This window comes from Kwoniella mangroviensis, chromosome 2, assembly GCF_000507465.2.
Source record: "Kwoniella mangroviensis CBS 8507 chromosome 2, whole genome shotgun sequence".
Lineage (NCBI taxonomy): Eukaryota > Fungi > Basidiomycota > Tremellomycetes > Tremellales > Cryptococcaceae > Kwoniella > Kwoniella mangrovensis.
The window spans coordinates 73,622-90,056 of NC_088828.1; the positions used below are offsets into that span (position 1 = coordinate 73,622).

The following is a 16,435-nucleotide window of genomic DNA, read 5'->3' on the forward strand; positions in this document are numbered from 1 at the left end:
AAGAATTCGCACCAAACATAGTACACTTCGATAAGATACACCGCTTCCCGTACTTAGATGTTATAAGTCTCACCAGCTTTTGCCATGACGATCACCACCCCTGCCCAAATACCAAGACCTCGGGCGGCTAGTCACCAATCCCAGCCGTCATCCGACGTTGTCGATGAGGAAGCAGTAGAGGCGATCTTCTTGTTGGTAGATCTAGGTTTAGGTTTGGAAGGTGTAAGGGCTTTACCTAGATCTCCTACATTATCGTCAAGACCCATGATCATACTGTTCGACGTTGATATTGACGCCGAACCATCTAGCAAGTCCGCTGATATGCGCTCAGGAAGTAATTTGGGTGATACTTGAGAAGTCGAGATGGTGGAACTGGGTTTGATGTTCAAATCGAATCCCAGTCCGACTGTTGCAGGTGGTGAAGCTGGACAACGTCGTTGGAAAGATGTGGGTGTGACAGTAGCGCTTCGATCAACTGGACGACGGTCTTTACCTCGCCGACTGGGATATAAAGAGGACGACGATGGTGGACGTTGCGAAGGGAGGAGACGTTGGTGTTCGTGTCCCAGGGAATGATGAGTTTCTGCAGGTTTGCACTATAATGCAGATGTCAGTACTCAAAACAACATATATGAAATTGCATATCCATAAAGAGGAATGCGGCCAGATATTCTGGGATTCACTGTCATGATTGGACGAACGGCAAGTGTGTGATAAACTCACAGATCCAACTTTGAACTCAGGTGATTCCATTCCGTTCCATCCTCTCTCTTCGGCATCTCTTCTTCCTCCACTCGTCCATCCGGAGTTATATTTCCAGTTGATTCCCTAATCACTGGCTCTTGATGGGTGAGAGGAACCGTACCTCCCGCAGCTGCGCCGACAGTCTTCCACAAGTTACCCAAAAACCGCTTCCCACCTTGCACGACCTCTGGACCGAGGTACCCTTCCGTTTGACTGATCAGCCCACTGAGTACCGCTGCTCCGGTATTACTCAATCCGCCCGTAGATGAGATCAATGCTGAGGCAGAAAGAGGCATGGGCTCGTCGATAGTTGCGAGTGATAGAGAGGAGGCCGATGATGTAGAGGTCGAAGTGGAGATCATACTGACTGGTCGACGACGGTTTGACTGAGACTGAGATGGTCTAGAGGGAGGGGTGTGGTGAGTCTGATAGATCGGTTCCGGTTGAGTAGGCGATAAGGCAGATCGAGAGACGATGGTTGTCCAACGGGATTTCAGTTGAGCAAGGGCATTCTCCTGTGTGAGCAGTTCTATTCCATTCGTAAACAGAGATAAGATCAGCATTGCGATCTTGAATGGAAGTCTTCAAGAGCGATGACTCACCCTGCTTCAGCTCTGCTACCCTTCTTTCCCTCTGTGCGATGTGGGTGAGTAGATCAGCGTGTCTGAGCGAACAAGCAGTAGGGGTATCAGTCAGCGTACTACCAGAGCAAAGCGTGGCGTTATATGGCCATGTCTCATACTTACTTTTCAGCCAACGTCTGTACACCCGTAAACCTATGTCCCTCTCTCCTATTTACGTTCTCGAGCTCAATCTCACTCCCATCCTCCCTCTCTCCATGTGCGTCACCATCCACACTGAAATCCTCTTCCATCCCCCATCCATCACCTCTTCCAAAAACTTTCCTCTCAGCCGTCTTGGGTGGAATGGCAGGCGAATAGCTTATACTTGCTCGCACCCCCATCCGTCGGTCGGGTCTTCTCGTACTGCCACCTCCACCGAGTGGCGTGGAAGGCTGTGAAGTCATATTGGGCGATATGACCGGTGTAGACGTATTGGGATTGTTGTGAGTGTTGACGTTGGTGTTGTTATCAATGAGTTCTAAAGAAGGTCTAGAACATAATGATAACCTCTTTAGCTTGTTCCTACTACTATTTTTCGATGAATCATCTTGCTCCTGCTCTTGTGTTTCTCGGCCTACCTCTTCGACAGGTTCGGAAGAGATGATCATGCTTCTCCTTCTACCTTGCTTAGTCGACGAGCCTATCAGAGGAGACTTGCCGCCTATCTGAGGAGAGGTTGAGGATGAAGGAATGTTAAGTGTGGATGTTGATGACATCCCTAAAGGTCTAAGGCCTTTATTGTTACCCGAGGTCAAGGTATGTTGTTGTTGGTTGTTATGTGGTTGTAATCGTGATATATTGGCTGGTGGAGCAGGAGCAGGTACTGAAGTGGAAGGGTAAGGGTGATCTGTGCTCTTGTCCATCATCTTCCTTACACTCGCATGGTCGTGACCCTGTCCGTTTCTAGGTATGGTCTGTGTTGTCGGTGTGTTCGTATATCGGTTGTGATAATTGTTCGGTGTGCTTGGTGCGTTTGACAGTGATATGGATGTTGACGTTGACATGATGATTCTATACTATACTATGTTTTGTGATATGATACAGGCATACAGGTGGATGGGTACTATACGATTGGGATTGGGTCAAAGCGTTGATCTGATCTGATGAAACGTGAACATGACAATACAAACAGTCGTAAACAAGCGTAAACAAGCGTAAGCAAGCGTAACACAGAGCGTGATAGAGAGAGAGAGAGAGAGAGAGAGAGAGAGAGAGAGAGAGGATCAAAGGGGTATAAAGTGGTGTCGATTGTGTATTCTATTTGTGTATACTGATAATATACTCGGAATAAGCAGGGAAGATGGTATACGATGCATGAACATACGCGAATGATTTCTTTCTTTGCTGTTGTTGTTGTTGTTGTTTTCATTTGTGGGGAAATGACATGACATTCCTGCAAGTCGTTAGTAGCACCTTATATATAACATGTCCTGTCAGATGAGGAAGAGGCAAGACGAAAACTACGTAATTACACACTCACAGGGGTCATTTCCATGCATGCCTATCCAGACGATAGTGCTATATATAGGCAAAAGCAGAGAGTACATACATATAGCACAATGCGGTAGATGGTGTTCGCGAAGCCACTAATTGGTCCCAGGCATGATTTGTGTGTGTTAAGCATTCAGAGTTTGACCTGAGATCTGACTGCTGTCATGTACCGCGACTTTAGCCTTCAGAGGACCACACATTCGAAGTCGTAGTGAGGTCGACGTTCTGAAAAGAACATGCATCGCCGAATCCGAGTATCAGGTACACGCAGTAAAGTCAATTATCCTCTCCCGATCGACCGAAGGGATGAGAGTCCGCTTTGGCGGTTGAGAAAACGATTGATCTACTGAAATGATCATGGATATGTGTTGAATTGTGAGCAGCTCAGCAATCTCAAGATGCGGGAGTGTACGCAGCAAAGAAAATAGCGTAGCAAGAAAATATACGCTATCGCTTTGTGGTGCATACAATATTGGAATGGGTGCCATCTCAGATCAGAGATCGAAATGCGCTCCGTTCCAATTCCAGCACTCTTTCGATCCATACATCGAAGTATGCGCCTTGATCAACATACTGGAGTCACTCGATATTCGCCCCAATCTGATCTGATCACACCGTATGTTGATCTTCAGCTTCATGCGATCTCGATAGGATATTTGTGGATCCAGTGATAAGCTCATTAGAGTCGGAGGTGACTGATCAAGGTACTCCGGCTGGCTCAGAACCCAGACAAGGATCAGAATCAGGACCCGAAGCAAACCTGGTGTAGTAAGATCCGTCGGAGCGATTGAGTATCATTTCTCAGATGGAACTGGAATTGGAACCCCTGTTTACTATGCTATGAATGATTCCCGATATGTACCATGTCCAAATACAACCATTGTATGCGGTATACGAGATAATACTTAAACGAGCTTATCCAGAATGGAGGTTGAGGATTGAGGAATGGAGCTGGACTACGCGAAAAGCTAACGAGCAAGAGTTTACGTACATTTCTCGGGTTCCTTGATGCCATGCCAATAATCATGAGGAGATCGAGATAGCGTCCTGTTAGTGCTGAATCAACAACGTAAGCGACGAGCAATAACAGTGGTTCTTCACTTGTATTCTTCAAAGGATCATGACAAAGGTATCATGGCAGCAAATCCCAGCCATTCATGCATGTATTTGAATGGATTTCGCTGTCGATCTAATCCACCAAATAAGCGCCGTGAGAGCTATATGCGCTGTACAACAATGCACAGTCAAACTAATATGTCTTTCGTGACTTGATACACCGTGATTCAATTTAGCATCCGAACCCAACGCAGACGGAAACTCTGTACGTGACCTGAGCTAAAGCAAGGGGAAGACGGAGAACATCTGGTCCGTGCAAGTCCCTTGTGTTCAACATGACGAATGTGGCTTGTTTTACAGAACTCGTTTTCTCGTTGCCACGAGCTACGTCGGGGTGAGGTGAGGTGAGTTGAACCAAGTGAATGGAAGGTGTGGTGGCGTCGAGGAAACGAATGAACTAGCGACTCACCCTTCTTTCTATTTTTACAAACTACCGCCCGACGGGCCTGGTCGCTGCGCGAATCATCCGGATCGAGACAAATAAGGATAAAAAGGACAAAATGAAGATACGTTATCAAGTTCCCTTTTTCTTGGTTACAGTCACTGTCTACCCGAAAACTGTCCGAAACAATCCTTGTTACAACTCTGCTATACTCCGAAATGTAACTGGAGTAGCGTAAATCGCATGCCGAAGGACGGGAGATCGTCCGTATGCCTGCCCGCTTACGGCAATAACCTATCTTTGCCCACGTGGATCACGTTCACGTATTTGTAGAAATGGATCCAGTTATTTGTAGAAATCAATGGAAAAATACAAATCCCAAAGACGACTTCCAGAATAAATTTGTTGAAATTATCACATCAATACAAATTATCGTTCCTTCTCTGCTTTCACACTTCCACCATAATATACTAGACAGACACATTCTGGGTCTTCCTCTCCCTCTGCTCTGACCATGCATAACATGTTCAAACCCCGGTCACACCGCCATTCCGATCCGATCACTTTGCCCGCCCTTCTCCCTTTCCAATCCCAAAGAAAATGAATACAGAGAGGTTTACCGAAACCGATGCTTTATCTGGGTTTGGTATGATATTGAGCCGAGTACAGAGTCAGTACTCCACTATAAGGTCGTCAATTACCCTTAAACATACGCATTCCTCGCTCTCGTAGAGCACGGCACATATACTTTTGCTCGTTAGTCACACACAAGATACACACACACACACATTTATGGCCTCCGACTTACGACAAACCTTAGTAACTACCCATTCCTGCTCTTTTACTTTTTGAAACATTCCTTCCACCCCTCCTTCACGCAGCTCGGACAAACAGTCAAAATTTCTCTCTTTTCGCCTTTCTCACACTCAACATCAACATATCATACCTTCTTTTGTTCGTCTTTCAACCATTCACAATTGGTGTCTCACCGTCAATCAACCCAGAAGACGAGAGCAAGCAAGGACAGAACAAGACTACCATCTCTTCGGATCTCATCTCGTATTTGACCATTTTCGGTCTGGTCCGATATACCACTCCCACTCCAACCCAATCGATCAACTTGACCCGTCTGCTTCCTTGCTCTCTTTCTTTTAAGACATTGTCAGAACGACTTCTCCGTCTGCTGTAACGTATCAATTCTCGACGGACGTCCTCATCATCCTTCGCCCGAGGCCGTAAGCAATTGACCTGTTGTTCGGTGTACAGCTTTTTCGTCTCATCAAAGGTATTCCTTTGAGTCGTTTCACATCATCACCCATCAACTTGTCCGTCCCCCCACCCTCTTCCTCTCCTTCGGTGCTCTCTTCATCCCTCCTCTCTCCTCTAGATCATTGCCCTTACTCTATCGACCCCACTTTCAGGATCTATTCGGACCTCGGTTCAGATCAGTCACTAGGACGTCGGAATCCCCCAGCTCTGTGATCCTACCATTCTATTGGGAATAGTGGAAAACTTTTCCCTTGTCTCACAACAGACAACAGACAACAGACTGTCACCACCACCTACGACACCCACATTAGAATATCAACACATTGGCCTCTCTCATCCTTTGCTTGCTATTTGTATTCCTCTTCCATATCACCCGGACAGATCCAGATCGACCAACACCCATTCCTTGATTTCCTACATATATAACATCCTGGAAAGATGGGAGTCATCCAGTAACTCGGTACCTTTCTTCCAAAGTGATCATACATATACTTTCACCTTGTATCTTACCTTTGATTCTTTCTGCTGTATATATCATCATCAACCGCTCGCCTACAATATATATATACCTACATATAAGGAACATAGGAACGACTATCATCCACCTACCATACTAGATCAGATCACATCAGTCACCGGAATCAAATTAAACCGAATCAACCCAAACTTATATGGCATTTATTCACCCCATTCACCAGTCATCATCCATCATGCACCCTCACCCTCACCCTCACCCTTATCCTTCTCGATCGCCATACCCTCCACTATCACCCGCAACACCCATCACACCCTCCATCACATCACCGTCACCGCAGAAACAGCATCCACCTTATGGTTTCACTCCCAGCAGCATCAACATGAACGTGAGCATAGGTCATCTTCATCCTCCCCCTCCGCATCATCACGGCAGTAGGAACGACTCGATCACGTCCACTCGGTCCCACTCGAATCATGCGGAATACAGCGAATCTGAATCAGAAGGCGAAGATGGTAAAGTGGAAAAGGATAAGCTGGAGTTACGTCGTGAGAAGAACCGAGTGAAACAGAGGAATCTACGGTGTGAGTACTGAGTGAATCGTTGGGATGGGAATAAAAGGGCTCGTTCCTGATTGCCAATAACATAATCTTAAACATTCTCATCAACGTAATGACCCATCCATTCATCCCATCCATCGATCCTAACCCAGCCTGTCACTCCTATGGCATGCATGCCAGACTGTCCATGCATATGCTGACTCAATCTTGTTGATCCGTTGCAGTGCGTCGAGCGAATCATATAGCTGAGCTCGAAAGGAATCTCACGAATATACGAGCAGATCATTCCTCCCTACAGAGTAGTTTCGCTCATCTCCAACAGAGGGAGAACAATCTACAAGGATGGGTTCACGATCTGGAATTTGCTTTGTTCAGAAATGGTCTAGCAGCCGAGGTCGATACTCTACGTCGCATATGGGTAGATCGAGAATCCAACAAACCCACTCAGCTTCCTCCTCCCCCACCATCTTCCAGTCAACACGTTTCGATACCTCATCATGCACTTCCTACTCCCTCTGGTCCACCTTCTGCCGATCCACTATCGACCCTAGCCCGAGCAGCCTCTTCCATGCCACCTGGATCTGAACCCGCTTCCGGCTATCCCGAAGCCAGGATGAGCTATCCCCCACCTTCGGCAAGGGAAACGAGACCTACTTTACCTCGACCCACCTCTTTCTCTCGTCCTCCGTTCGAAAACCCCTATCCTACTCCAGAATTACAATGGGGATCGCAGATGAACGAATGGGTACAAGCACCCCCTTTGGCATCGTCTGAATCCGACAAGAAACGTAAGAGAGATCCTTATGCTGCTGATTATCCGCCCCCACCACCACCACACCACTCAACTCTCAGACCAGGTCTACATCCCATGTCAGGCAGATTATCGGAATCGAACATCCACACGTTACCGCCTATCCAATCTTACCGACAGACTTCACCCACATCCGCTCGACCAACATCAGCACCTTATCAGTCCGAAAGGCATTCCGTACCCATATCAGCCTCGACGTCTTCTGGAACCGGTAACGTCTCACCTCGTTCGATAAGGATATCCGATCTGGTATCGCCAAAACCTTCACACACCGATCACATCTTACCGAGCCTCTCGACGTCCCTGACAGCCACCGAATTGACGCATCCCTCGATACCCGAATCGAAAAGACAGTTGGAGATGCTGACGAACAGGGAAGGAGGTTGGAATAGAAGATCGAGCTCGAAAGGTGATCTGTCGGTGAGTGCGTGTACCAAGATCTCTTGATATATATTGCTTCTCCCACAACCCAACATTGCATGTTCAGCTGATGGGTTCTCGTTGGTTGGATATCCATAGCCGGAGACGGAGAGGGAAGTTCCATCTCTGAATGGAACCAGACTCCCCCCTTTGAGATTCTTCAGACCGAAAACCGAGGAAGAGGATCATCCCATCTTGAAATCGAGTCCTCGATCCAATGGGGATTCTCGAATGACCAGCAGAGGCAAAGACATGGAGAGGGAGATATCACCCAAAACCAGACTATCCTTATCCCCTCGGCGATTGGGGTCGAGCAGCTTCGCCCTATTGAAAGTCAAGGAACATCAGCTATTGGATGGTCAAGTACCGAAATCGGCTTAGACACCACTCACCAACTGGTAAATCAGGGAGAGGGAGGAGAAGAAAGGTTTTTGACGGATTCGATACCTCACGCGTCCGTTTATACAGCTAGGATATTACTCTTATCGATCTTACCTCAACCTGTCTCGTTGGATAATCCACCGTTATTACCTGACTTGTCCAAGGAACAACAACAGATAATCCTCACTGCTTTATCCAACTTGTCCCCTCCAGAAGTGGCAGATCAATTCCGATCCACGCAGTTGAAAGATCTTTCGGCGGAAGATGCCAAACTGTTATTGGAATATCAATCTTCTCTACATTCCGATTTACGACTGGTTTTATTCCCCATCGCGATTCTGCGAGCAGCCACCATCAGAATATACAAGGCCAATCCTTCGACGTCCAACCTGACTCACTTCATCTCAACAACTTTGAGAGAGGCTAGGATATTTGGTAATCCACTTGATCCCGATGCGTGGAAATGCCAGATACCTTCTGGGACCAATGGGGTGGATGGTTCCCTCCTGGAAGAGCCTACTGCGCTTCATTGAGTGCATGGAGAAGGAGAGACGGACACACTGGATCGACCGTTGTGGAGATGATCCTGGGTCTCAAAGGGGAGAAACTCAAAAGGAGGGAAGGGTGGGTGGGTAAACCACCTGGATGGAAGATGCCTCAGTAGTGGAATCATAGAACTCTCACATACATCACTCCATATAATCTGATACACAGCGAATTGCAGGAGACGTTGCACACGCAATCTATAGTATAATATTGTAGCTTTAGTACACAATTTTACTTTCCCATAGTTTGATTTGGTAGGAATTTAGAACCATGTACGCGTATGTAAGCTGATCCATGTCATAGATTTATGATGCCGCCAAAGATCGATCAGAATCTCTTCACTTACAGAGAAGTACTGGTAATGATACCGATACTGTAACACAGGCCTTCGCCACATTTCAGAATTACATACTGACCAATCGTGAGCCTATAACAGTCACTCGCTCGATCGATCCCCGTTCTTCCCAACTCCCGACCTGTCTATCCGAGACATGGCAGAACTCGGCAATCCAAAATTGTCACATTGATGAAATACAAATACTGTAAGAGTACGATCCATCTCTACAAATAAATAAAACATCTTTCGAATGGAAAAGTACAAATACAAATACTTGTACTTTCATAACGTCACTCTGATGATCGACATCCGTCATCTTTGTGATGGTAACGCAACCTGGTCGGAACCGGATGGAAAAAACTTGGAAATGGTATGTCCATAACCTTCCAGTTACGTTGATTTACATACGGGCGTCTCTCTGAGTTCGGCTTGCTGCTTGCCGTGCAAGGTCACGTAACTCATAACGAGAATCCCGTTTTTGTCGGTAAGAGGTCTTTCTTGATTTACGGCATCACCAAAGAGATTTGCAGCGCAGCGCAGTATTGATTGTGTCCGAAGTGCGGTATGTCGGGTTCGTTTTTACTCGGCTGCGTGAGATGTAGACTGTGATTATGCTGCGTTAGTGGGTTAAGGAAATCAAGGATGGATATTGAGTTGCTATGATAACTGTATGGCACGATATATTTGATCTGCGCTTCGGCTTTTCTCATGTTCATCTGGCGTATGCATGCATTCAACAAAGTGAATGATGATTGATATCTGGCGTTATTCATGAGAAGTTGGTAGACTATTTCGCCTGTCTAGCCTAATATGATAGAACAATACAACAGATATGATATGGATGTATAGATGGGCATGTGAAATTATAGTGCACCTGTGATATCTATCTTTAAATCTACAATCTCGCTCTTTTCACTCTCCCACCCAACATCTGTCTCCTAATCTGTGTCTTTCCCAATACTTCCCCAACTTGTAATTCCTTTCCCTTCTTTTTCGTCGATTTACCTATCCCACTTCCATCGCCCAGGCCAAAGACTACCACTCTTCCTTCCCTACCAGCTCTTCCTGCCCTACCTGCCCGATGGACGAAATCCAATACGTCCCTTGGTGGATCTAGTAAGAATACGGATGAGACAGACGGTGAGAAATCTAATCCTCGAGAAAGTAGTGATGTAGTCACAAGTATCCTAGGTGTAGAAGATGAGGATGAAGATGAGGATGCAGAGGACTTAGTACCGCTTGTCGATTTATCTTCTGTTCCTTCTTCTTGCTCTTGTTGTTCTTGGAATCTCCTCCTGGGCTGTTGCGTGACAGATTTCATCAAGAAAGAATCTAACGGACCATTCCTCCCTCGCTGGCGACACTGACTTTCGCTCGTCCAAGCCAAACAATGCAGTCCCTTTGTTTCCAGTGTATTCGATAGCTGTTCCACTTTCTTATCGGAATTGCAGAACACGATAATCTTGCTTTTCTCCCTGTCCCCTTCCCCTCCGGCTTGAAGATTTGATTTCGACTTAACAGCATCATCAGCGAATACCCTTCGGACCTCGTGAGCAACGTCTGCTAGTCGGTTACCAGACCTCGACGGCGGTACGAAGCGAGTCTCCAATTTGGTTGGCAATTTGTGTAGACCTGGTGAGAGGAGATGAGTGAATTTGGTGGATGAGAATAAAGGGTGGGAGGATAAGAGGTTGAGCAATGAAGGTGGTAATGTTGCGGTACATAAGATCAGGTTGATTTGGGATGATATAGGGATTTTGGATAAGATTGACAATGTTTCGTCAAGGAAGTCGGAGCCTGTTGTTACGAACGGATACAATGATTTAGCTGGCGAGATATAGCAAATCACAGAAATGGTCTTGTTCATAGCGATGTCAACTTACCCAACAACACATCCGCTTCATCAATCACCACCCATTCCACTTTATCGCTCCTTACCAGACCATTCCCCTCCTCCTTCTTCCATAGCCCACTACCGATATCTTCCCTTTCATTCTCTTCCTGATCTTGTTCTTGATCTTTCCTTATACCCAACATCCTTCTCACACTTCCGACCGTGCCCAGTAACACATCGACCGTACCTCTCCTAGCACCAACACCTCCAGCAGCAGTATTGCTCAATCCCATCGCGCTAAGTTTGGTGGTATGCGTGAGAGATTTGGCGAATCGGTTGGATTGTCTGGTAAGCTCGTGAGTGGGCGATAGTATAATAGATCGAGGATGTAAATGTTGGGCATCTTCTTCTGAATCTCGGATGTTTTGATCAGTCGATTTAAGATGTTGGAATAAAGGAACGAGATAAGACATTGTCTTGCCACTTCCTGTCTCAGCACCTAGGATCACCCTCTGACCTTCACTAGAAGTTGGACTCGAAGTGGAAAGGATATTCGCGAAACTGAGACTTTGGATAGGTGTAGTCTTTCCATCTTGACCGTATTGCGATGTCAAGGATTGCAGCAATCCAGGAGTCAGATTGAACGCATCGAAGGGTCGGGGTGAAGCTGCAGTGGGATCGGAGAGAGTTGGCGTGGAAGGGTAAGAAGGTGGTTGGAAAGGTTGTGATTTCGGGAATCGTGATGAAGACGGTATCGACCCTGAAGCATCTTCCTCCGCCTCATTATAATGCCTGGATGACCGACGTGGTTGATGGGATTCTTCGAATGACGCTAATCTTCTTGATGAAGTGGGATGTATTTTACCTTTATCATTCGATTTAAAGGCAGGATATCGGGATTGACCATCGAAAGAAGGTTTCTTGCCAAACGCTGGTTTCTGACCGAATGATGGGTTCGCACCGAAAGAGATCTTGTTGGTGGACTGCTTGAAGGATGAGCCCTTACTTGATCTTCCAGGTTGAGCTGTCCTCGGTCCACCAGCTTGAGAAGTCGAGGTGGCATGAAGTGCTCGGATGAGGATGGAGCGAAGGGGAGGGGTCGTAGAAGCGATGTGAGATATCCTCGAGGGGTAGGAAAGGCGATATTGGACCATCTTGAAGCTCTTCTCTCGGTCGTTCCTGCGCTGTCCTGTAGTATGCCAGTCACAAGGTGTTCACCGAAAAGAAGAGATGAAGAGATGGAGAGATGTGGGGATGGAAGAGATGGGACAGTGTGAGATGGAGATCCGAAATCTCGATGTCAAGATATCACGTGACATGTCTCATGTCGATTTGATCCCGTCGAAAGTCTGCTTCATCCAAATTCCAAATTCTTATCATGGGCATCTTCAAACTTTCTCTCTCTCTCCCTTCCTTTCTCTCTTTTCATCTTTCGACTCTTACTGGATTCGTATCTCTACTTGCCCGTCATAGATACTTCGTTTCTCGTCAATCATGTGCTGCATGTGAGTTTCTGATTCACCTGTTCCTATTTCACAACCTTCCTTTTACCATATCACAATCCACAATCCTCTCCCTCTCATCCACGCCCACACTTATACATGAAGAGCGGCACATTTGCCCCATTGGCACCTCTTGACCCAGGGTCCGCCGACTCGATATCACCACACGATATCATCACGAGTACGACGGGCCGTTGCTCTCAACGGACTATCTGATAAAACATATACTCTGTTCTCTCTCTATCTGTTCGTTCGATCATAGGAATGAGAGGTAGATTGCTGACTTTCAAAAATGTTATAATAGGTATCTCTTCATCTTGTAATGACTCAAAAATTTTTGATCGTGTATATTGTTTTTGCATTCCGCCCATTATATGTGAGCGAGTCGACTATGAAAAACAAACTGTATTGCATATCATATTTACCAGATTCGAAATTCGATTAACAATCATCAATCACGTTCCCATAAGATCGAATTCATTCCAAATTACCCAATTTGTCCTTTCATCCATTGACATCACAACTGACACTGTCCAATGTCCGAGATCACGCTATGATTCCGATCAGCGTTGACTCGGTTTCTACTGATTATATCGCATCGAGACCGTCGTATCAACCCTATCAATCCTTTCATTAATCCCATACCAAAGGAACGAACCATGAAAGGATCATCATACGCATCCAAACCCGCTGAAGGCTGGCATACCTTTTCAACTATTTCAGTATGAAAGTCAGCTGTCTATTTATTCAACACCAGTTGTGACAGTTTAAAGCGGAGTTGATCCTCAAAGCCCCCCCCTCCCATTCGGAACTTCTTGTAAATTTACAATCTCACCATAGTGACTCACAAAATTCGGAATCTCATCATACCTTGAGCTATACTACTGCTATTATAGCTCTTATTCAAGGGCTGATACCATCTTATAGGATCTCCTCAAGGTAGGTCCTTTTCATCTGATCATAGAGGAATCAAAGATATCGAGGTTGACATGTTACGGTGTTGGTATTGTAAAGGCATCGTCCACTTGCATTTCGTCAGAGGACCTTCCCCATTTATTCCATCGTCTCTACTGACCAACAGAAAACGAAACTGCCTTGCCACTCAATCATCCCTCAGTGATCACCTATCTCACAAAAAGGACGATCATTACTATAGATCTGAAATACTGCAGTCTCGTGCTAACAAGATGAACAACCAACTGAGCCTTCAGAACATGCAACGTCATTTCTCTGATACTGCTTACTTACCTCAGGTATCTTCGAGATTGAATCCCAACCCTAATGTGATCACGAGACCGTCAAGGGGATTACCAGTGGGTACAGTCCAACAGAGAGGGACTATGTCGATGCCTACTTCGCCGATAATGAAGAAGATGGTTATTCAGCCGACGACCAGTCCGGCAATTGATCGGGGTCAAGAGATATGGGATTCTGTGAGTGTCTTTCGATCCACTGGACGTAGACTTTGATGCGTCTTATGCCTGTTGTGCATTTGGGATCAACAAAAAACAATCGTATTAAGTTGGTTCTTATCGATAACTGATCCGACACTGATATATTGTTTTCTACTGATATATAGCCACAAACCGCTCAAGCGTTCTTCTCGTCTCTGTATCAACAACAACAGCAACAGCAATCACAGCAACAGAACAATCCTCATCCTGGACAGACCAACAACCAAGCTCAATCTCAGGATCAGATCCAGCTGCAAAATCAAGATCAGACACCAAACTCAGGTTTCAACCATCATGTGAGTTACTTTCGTGATTACCATGAGCAAAGAATAATCATATGCATATTGACCTTGACTATTCTGGGATAGGTCTCACCTATGGATCTCAAATCGTCTTCTTCAGGGTATTACGACACCTCTAGCCAGCCGCCTACGACAAGTTCCTTGCAGTACATCTCACCTCAGTCTACTCGGTTTCAGACCCAACCACCTAATACTGGATCAGGAATGGGTTTAGGGATAGGAATGGATATCGCTTCACCATTTATCAACCATGCAGGCTTTTCCAATCAGGCACCATCACCTACCATCAATAACCAAGTCCAGCAAGATGAAGGTGAAGATCATGATATGGATTTCGGTGCTGGCACTGGCACTGGTGCTGATACTGGTACTGGAGGTAGGAAGAAGAGGATTCAAGTTAGGATAGCGTGTACACATTGTCAAAAAGCTTGTAAGAAATGCTCAAATACCAGGTGAGTCGGTCTGCCTGAAGAATCAAGCCTAAACCAAATCGTAGATGTATAAACAGGTAGCTGATGCTGAGTATGGGTGAAATGATCTTGATCATAGACCTTGCGAACGATGTGTCAAATATGGTTTGACGGACTGCGTGGACTCGACTCGTAAATCCAGGAAGACGGGTATCAAGAGGTGAGTGTGTGGATAAAATGTAACATCCTCATTTCATCATCGATTGATCGAATTGACGATCATGAGTAATGCAACTGAGCTTGGAATACATGAAGATGAGAATTTACTCAATCTTTTTGTCCTGTCCTTTATCCCATTAATTGCGTTCCACTTACTTGATCCTATTCGACAACCTCGACCGATCAATGTCACTGACCGATACTGATTTTGTCTTTTGCTACTTACTAAGGGGTCCATACAAGAGGCGTTCCTCGAAATACTCAGCTACGGGACACCCACATCCTCTCTCAGGTGATGGCGGTGGTGGTGATTCGCCAAAGACAAAGATGAACATCCCTCCACACCAATTCCCAAACCAGACTTTGAACTCCAATCCAATCTCGAATCATTCACATATCCAACCAGGATTTCATCTATCTAAAATCAATCATACTCGAGCTAACTTCTCTCATCTACCCCATACCCATACTGAACACCAATCGACCTCTACGGCTGCTAACGACAACCTACAATCTCCTCAACCTAATCCGAGTCCACTATATCATCAAGCATCTTCTACCCTATCTCAATCCATAACCTACCCACCGTTCCCCAAACCTACTCTAACTGCTTCGAATAACCTCGTAGCGGCCATATCCAATGCACTATCTCTACCTCAACAATCCCAATGGCTTGACGGTCAACGTCTACCATTGAATGCAAACACAAACACCAACGTAAATGATGTACAGGAAGAGGAGAACGAGAACGAGAACGGGAAGACCAGTCCTCTATATCCCAAAACCCCTGTTGGGGTATTCCCATTTTCATTAGTAGGCGGAAGAGAGGATCCTTTCTCCAGGGCTGTTAGTCCCATCAAACAGTTTGAATTTGATTTCGATTTCGGCAATACCAACGATAATGGAACAGATAATAGGAATGGGTTGACTGGGGTTAGAGAAGAAATGGAGGGTGTAGAAGAAAATTCATCGAGATCAATATCGACATCTGTACCTTCGACATTACCCTTACCGAATATCACTGCCAACCAAAGTACTAATGGGACTAGTACAAATACCAAGAGTCTACGTGTGAACTCACAACCTATGATCGATTCTCGTCTTCCTATGGACCTCAAGACAGGTGCATATACACCTTTCGTACTTCCAAGTAAAATTCGCAAACCATCTTTGAGGACCCTGATGTCGACAACTACATCAAGAGCTCCTTCGCCTACAGCCCCAATTCAGACACAGGGTACATCAAACCCGCTGTACAACATCGATATAGAAGTACCGAGTCCGACATTGTTTACTGCTTGCGCGGATGACAGTGGCATGCTATTGGACGTAGATGATATAGAAGGCTGGAATACCCCTTGGCCAGGTAAAAGTGAAGATGGAGGCGTAGAAGGGGATGATGGGATTAGGAATGACGATGGAGGTGAGAATGGATTGTTCGAAGGTATCATGGGCTTACATTGAGTTGAAAAAGGGATATATTGCAGAAGGATTATATATCAGTACAGTATGCACACGAGATACTACCAAGACCTCAGTAGACCGCCTTTATATACTTG

The 16,435-nt window shown here is 45.8% G+C and overlaps 4 protein-coding genes across 4 annotated transcripts; 2 read left to right on the forward strand and 2 right to left on the reverse strand.

Moving 5' to 3' along the window:
- Positions 1–131: 131 nt before the first annotated feature.
- Positions 132–2,371, reverse strand: I203_106887 (uncharacterized protein; the record flags this gene model as incomplete). Its single annotated transcript, XM_065518084.1, has 5 exons — positions 132–424; positions 520–596; positions 724–1,273; positions 1,347–1,408; positions 1,491–2,371. The coding sequence occupies 5 exons, from the start codon at positions 2,369–2,371 to the stop codon at positions 132–134; spliced, it is 1,863 nt and encodes a 620-aa protein (XP_065372814.1).
- Positions 2,372–6,335: 3,964 nt separating this feature from the next.
- I203_106888 (uncharacterized protein) lies at positions 6,336–8,936 on the forward strand (the record flags this gene model as incomplete). Its single annotated transcript, XM_065518085.1, has 4 exons — positions 6,336–6,684; positions 6,885–7,895; positions 7,991–8,763; positions 8,853–8,936. 4 exons carry the CDS (start codon positions 6,336–6,338, stop codon positions 8,934–8,936), a joined length of 2,217 nt encoding a protein of 738 aa, XP_065372815.1.
- A 1,114-nt stretch (positions 8,937–10,050) lies between these two features.
- Positions 10,051–12,143, reverse strand: I203_106889 (uncharacterized protein; the record flags this gene model as incomplete). Its single annotated transcript, XM_019151631.1, has 2 exons — positions 10,051–10,952; positions 11,039–12,143. The coding sequence occupies 2 exons, from the start codon at positions 12,141–12,143 to the stop codon at positions 10,051–10,053; spliced, it is 2,007 nt and encodes a 668-aa protein (XP_018999085.1).
- Positions 12,144–13,678: 1,535 nt separating this feature from the next.
- I203_106890 (uncharacterized protein) lies at positions 13,679–16,340 on the forward strand (the record flags this gene model as incomplete). The annotated part of the gene is made up of 5 exons (XM_019151630.1): positions 13,679–13,924; positions 14,071–14,241; positions 14,314–14,699; positions 14,797–14,877; positions 15,107–16,340. The coding sequence occupies 5 exons, from the start codon at positions 13,679–13,681 to the stop codon at positions 16,338–16,340; spliced, it is 2,118 nt and encodes a 705-aa protein (XP_018999084.1).
- Positions 16,341–16,435: the final 95 nt, after the last annotated feature.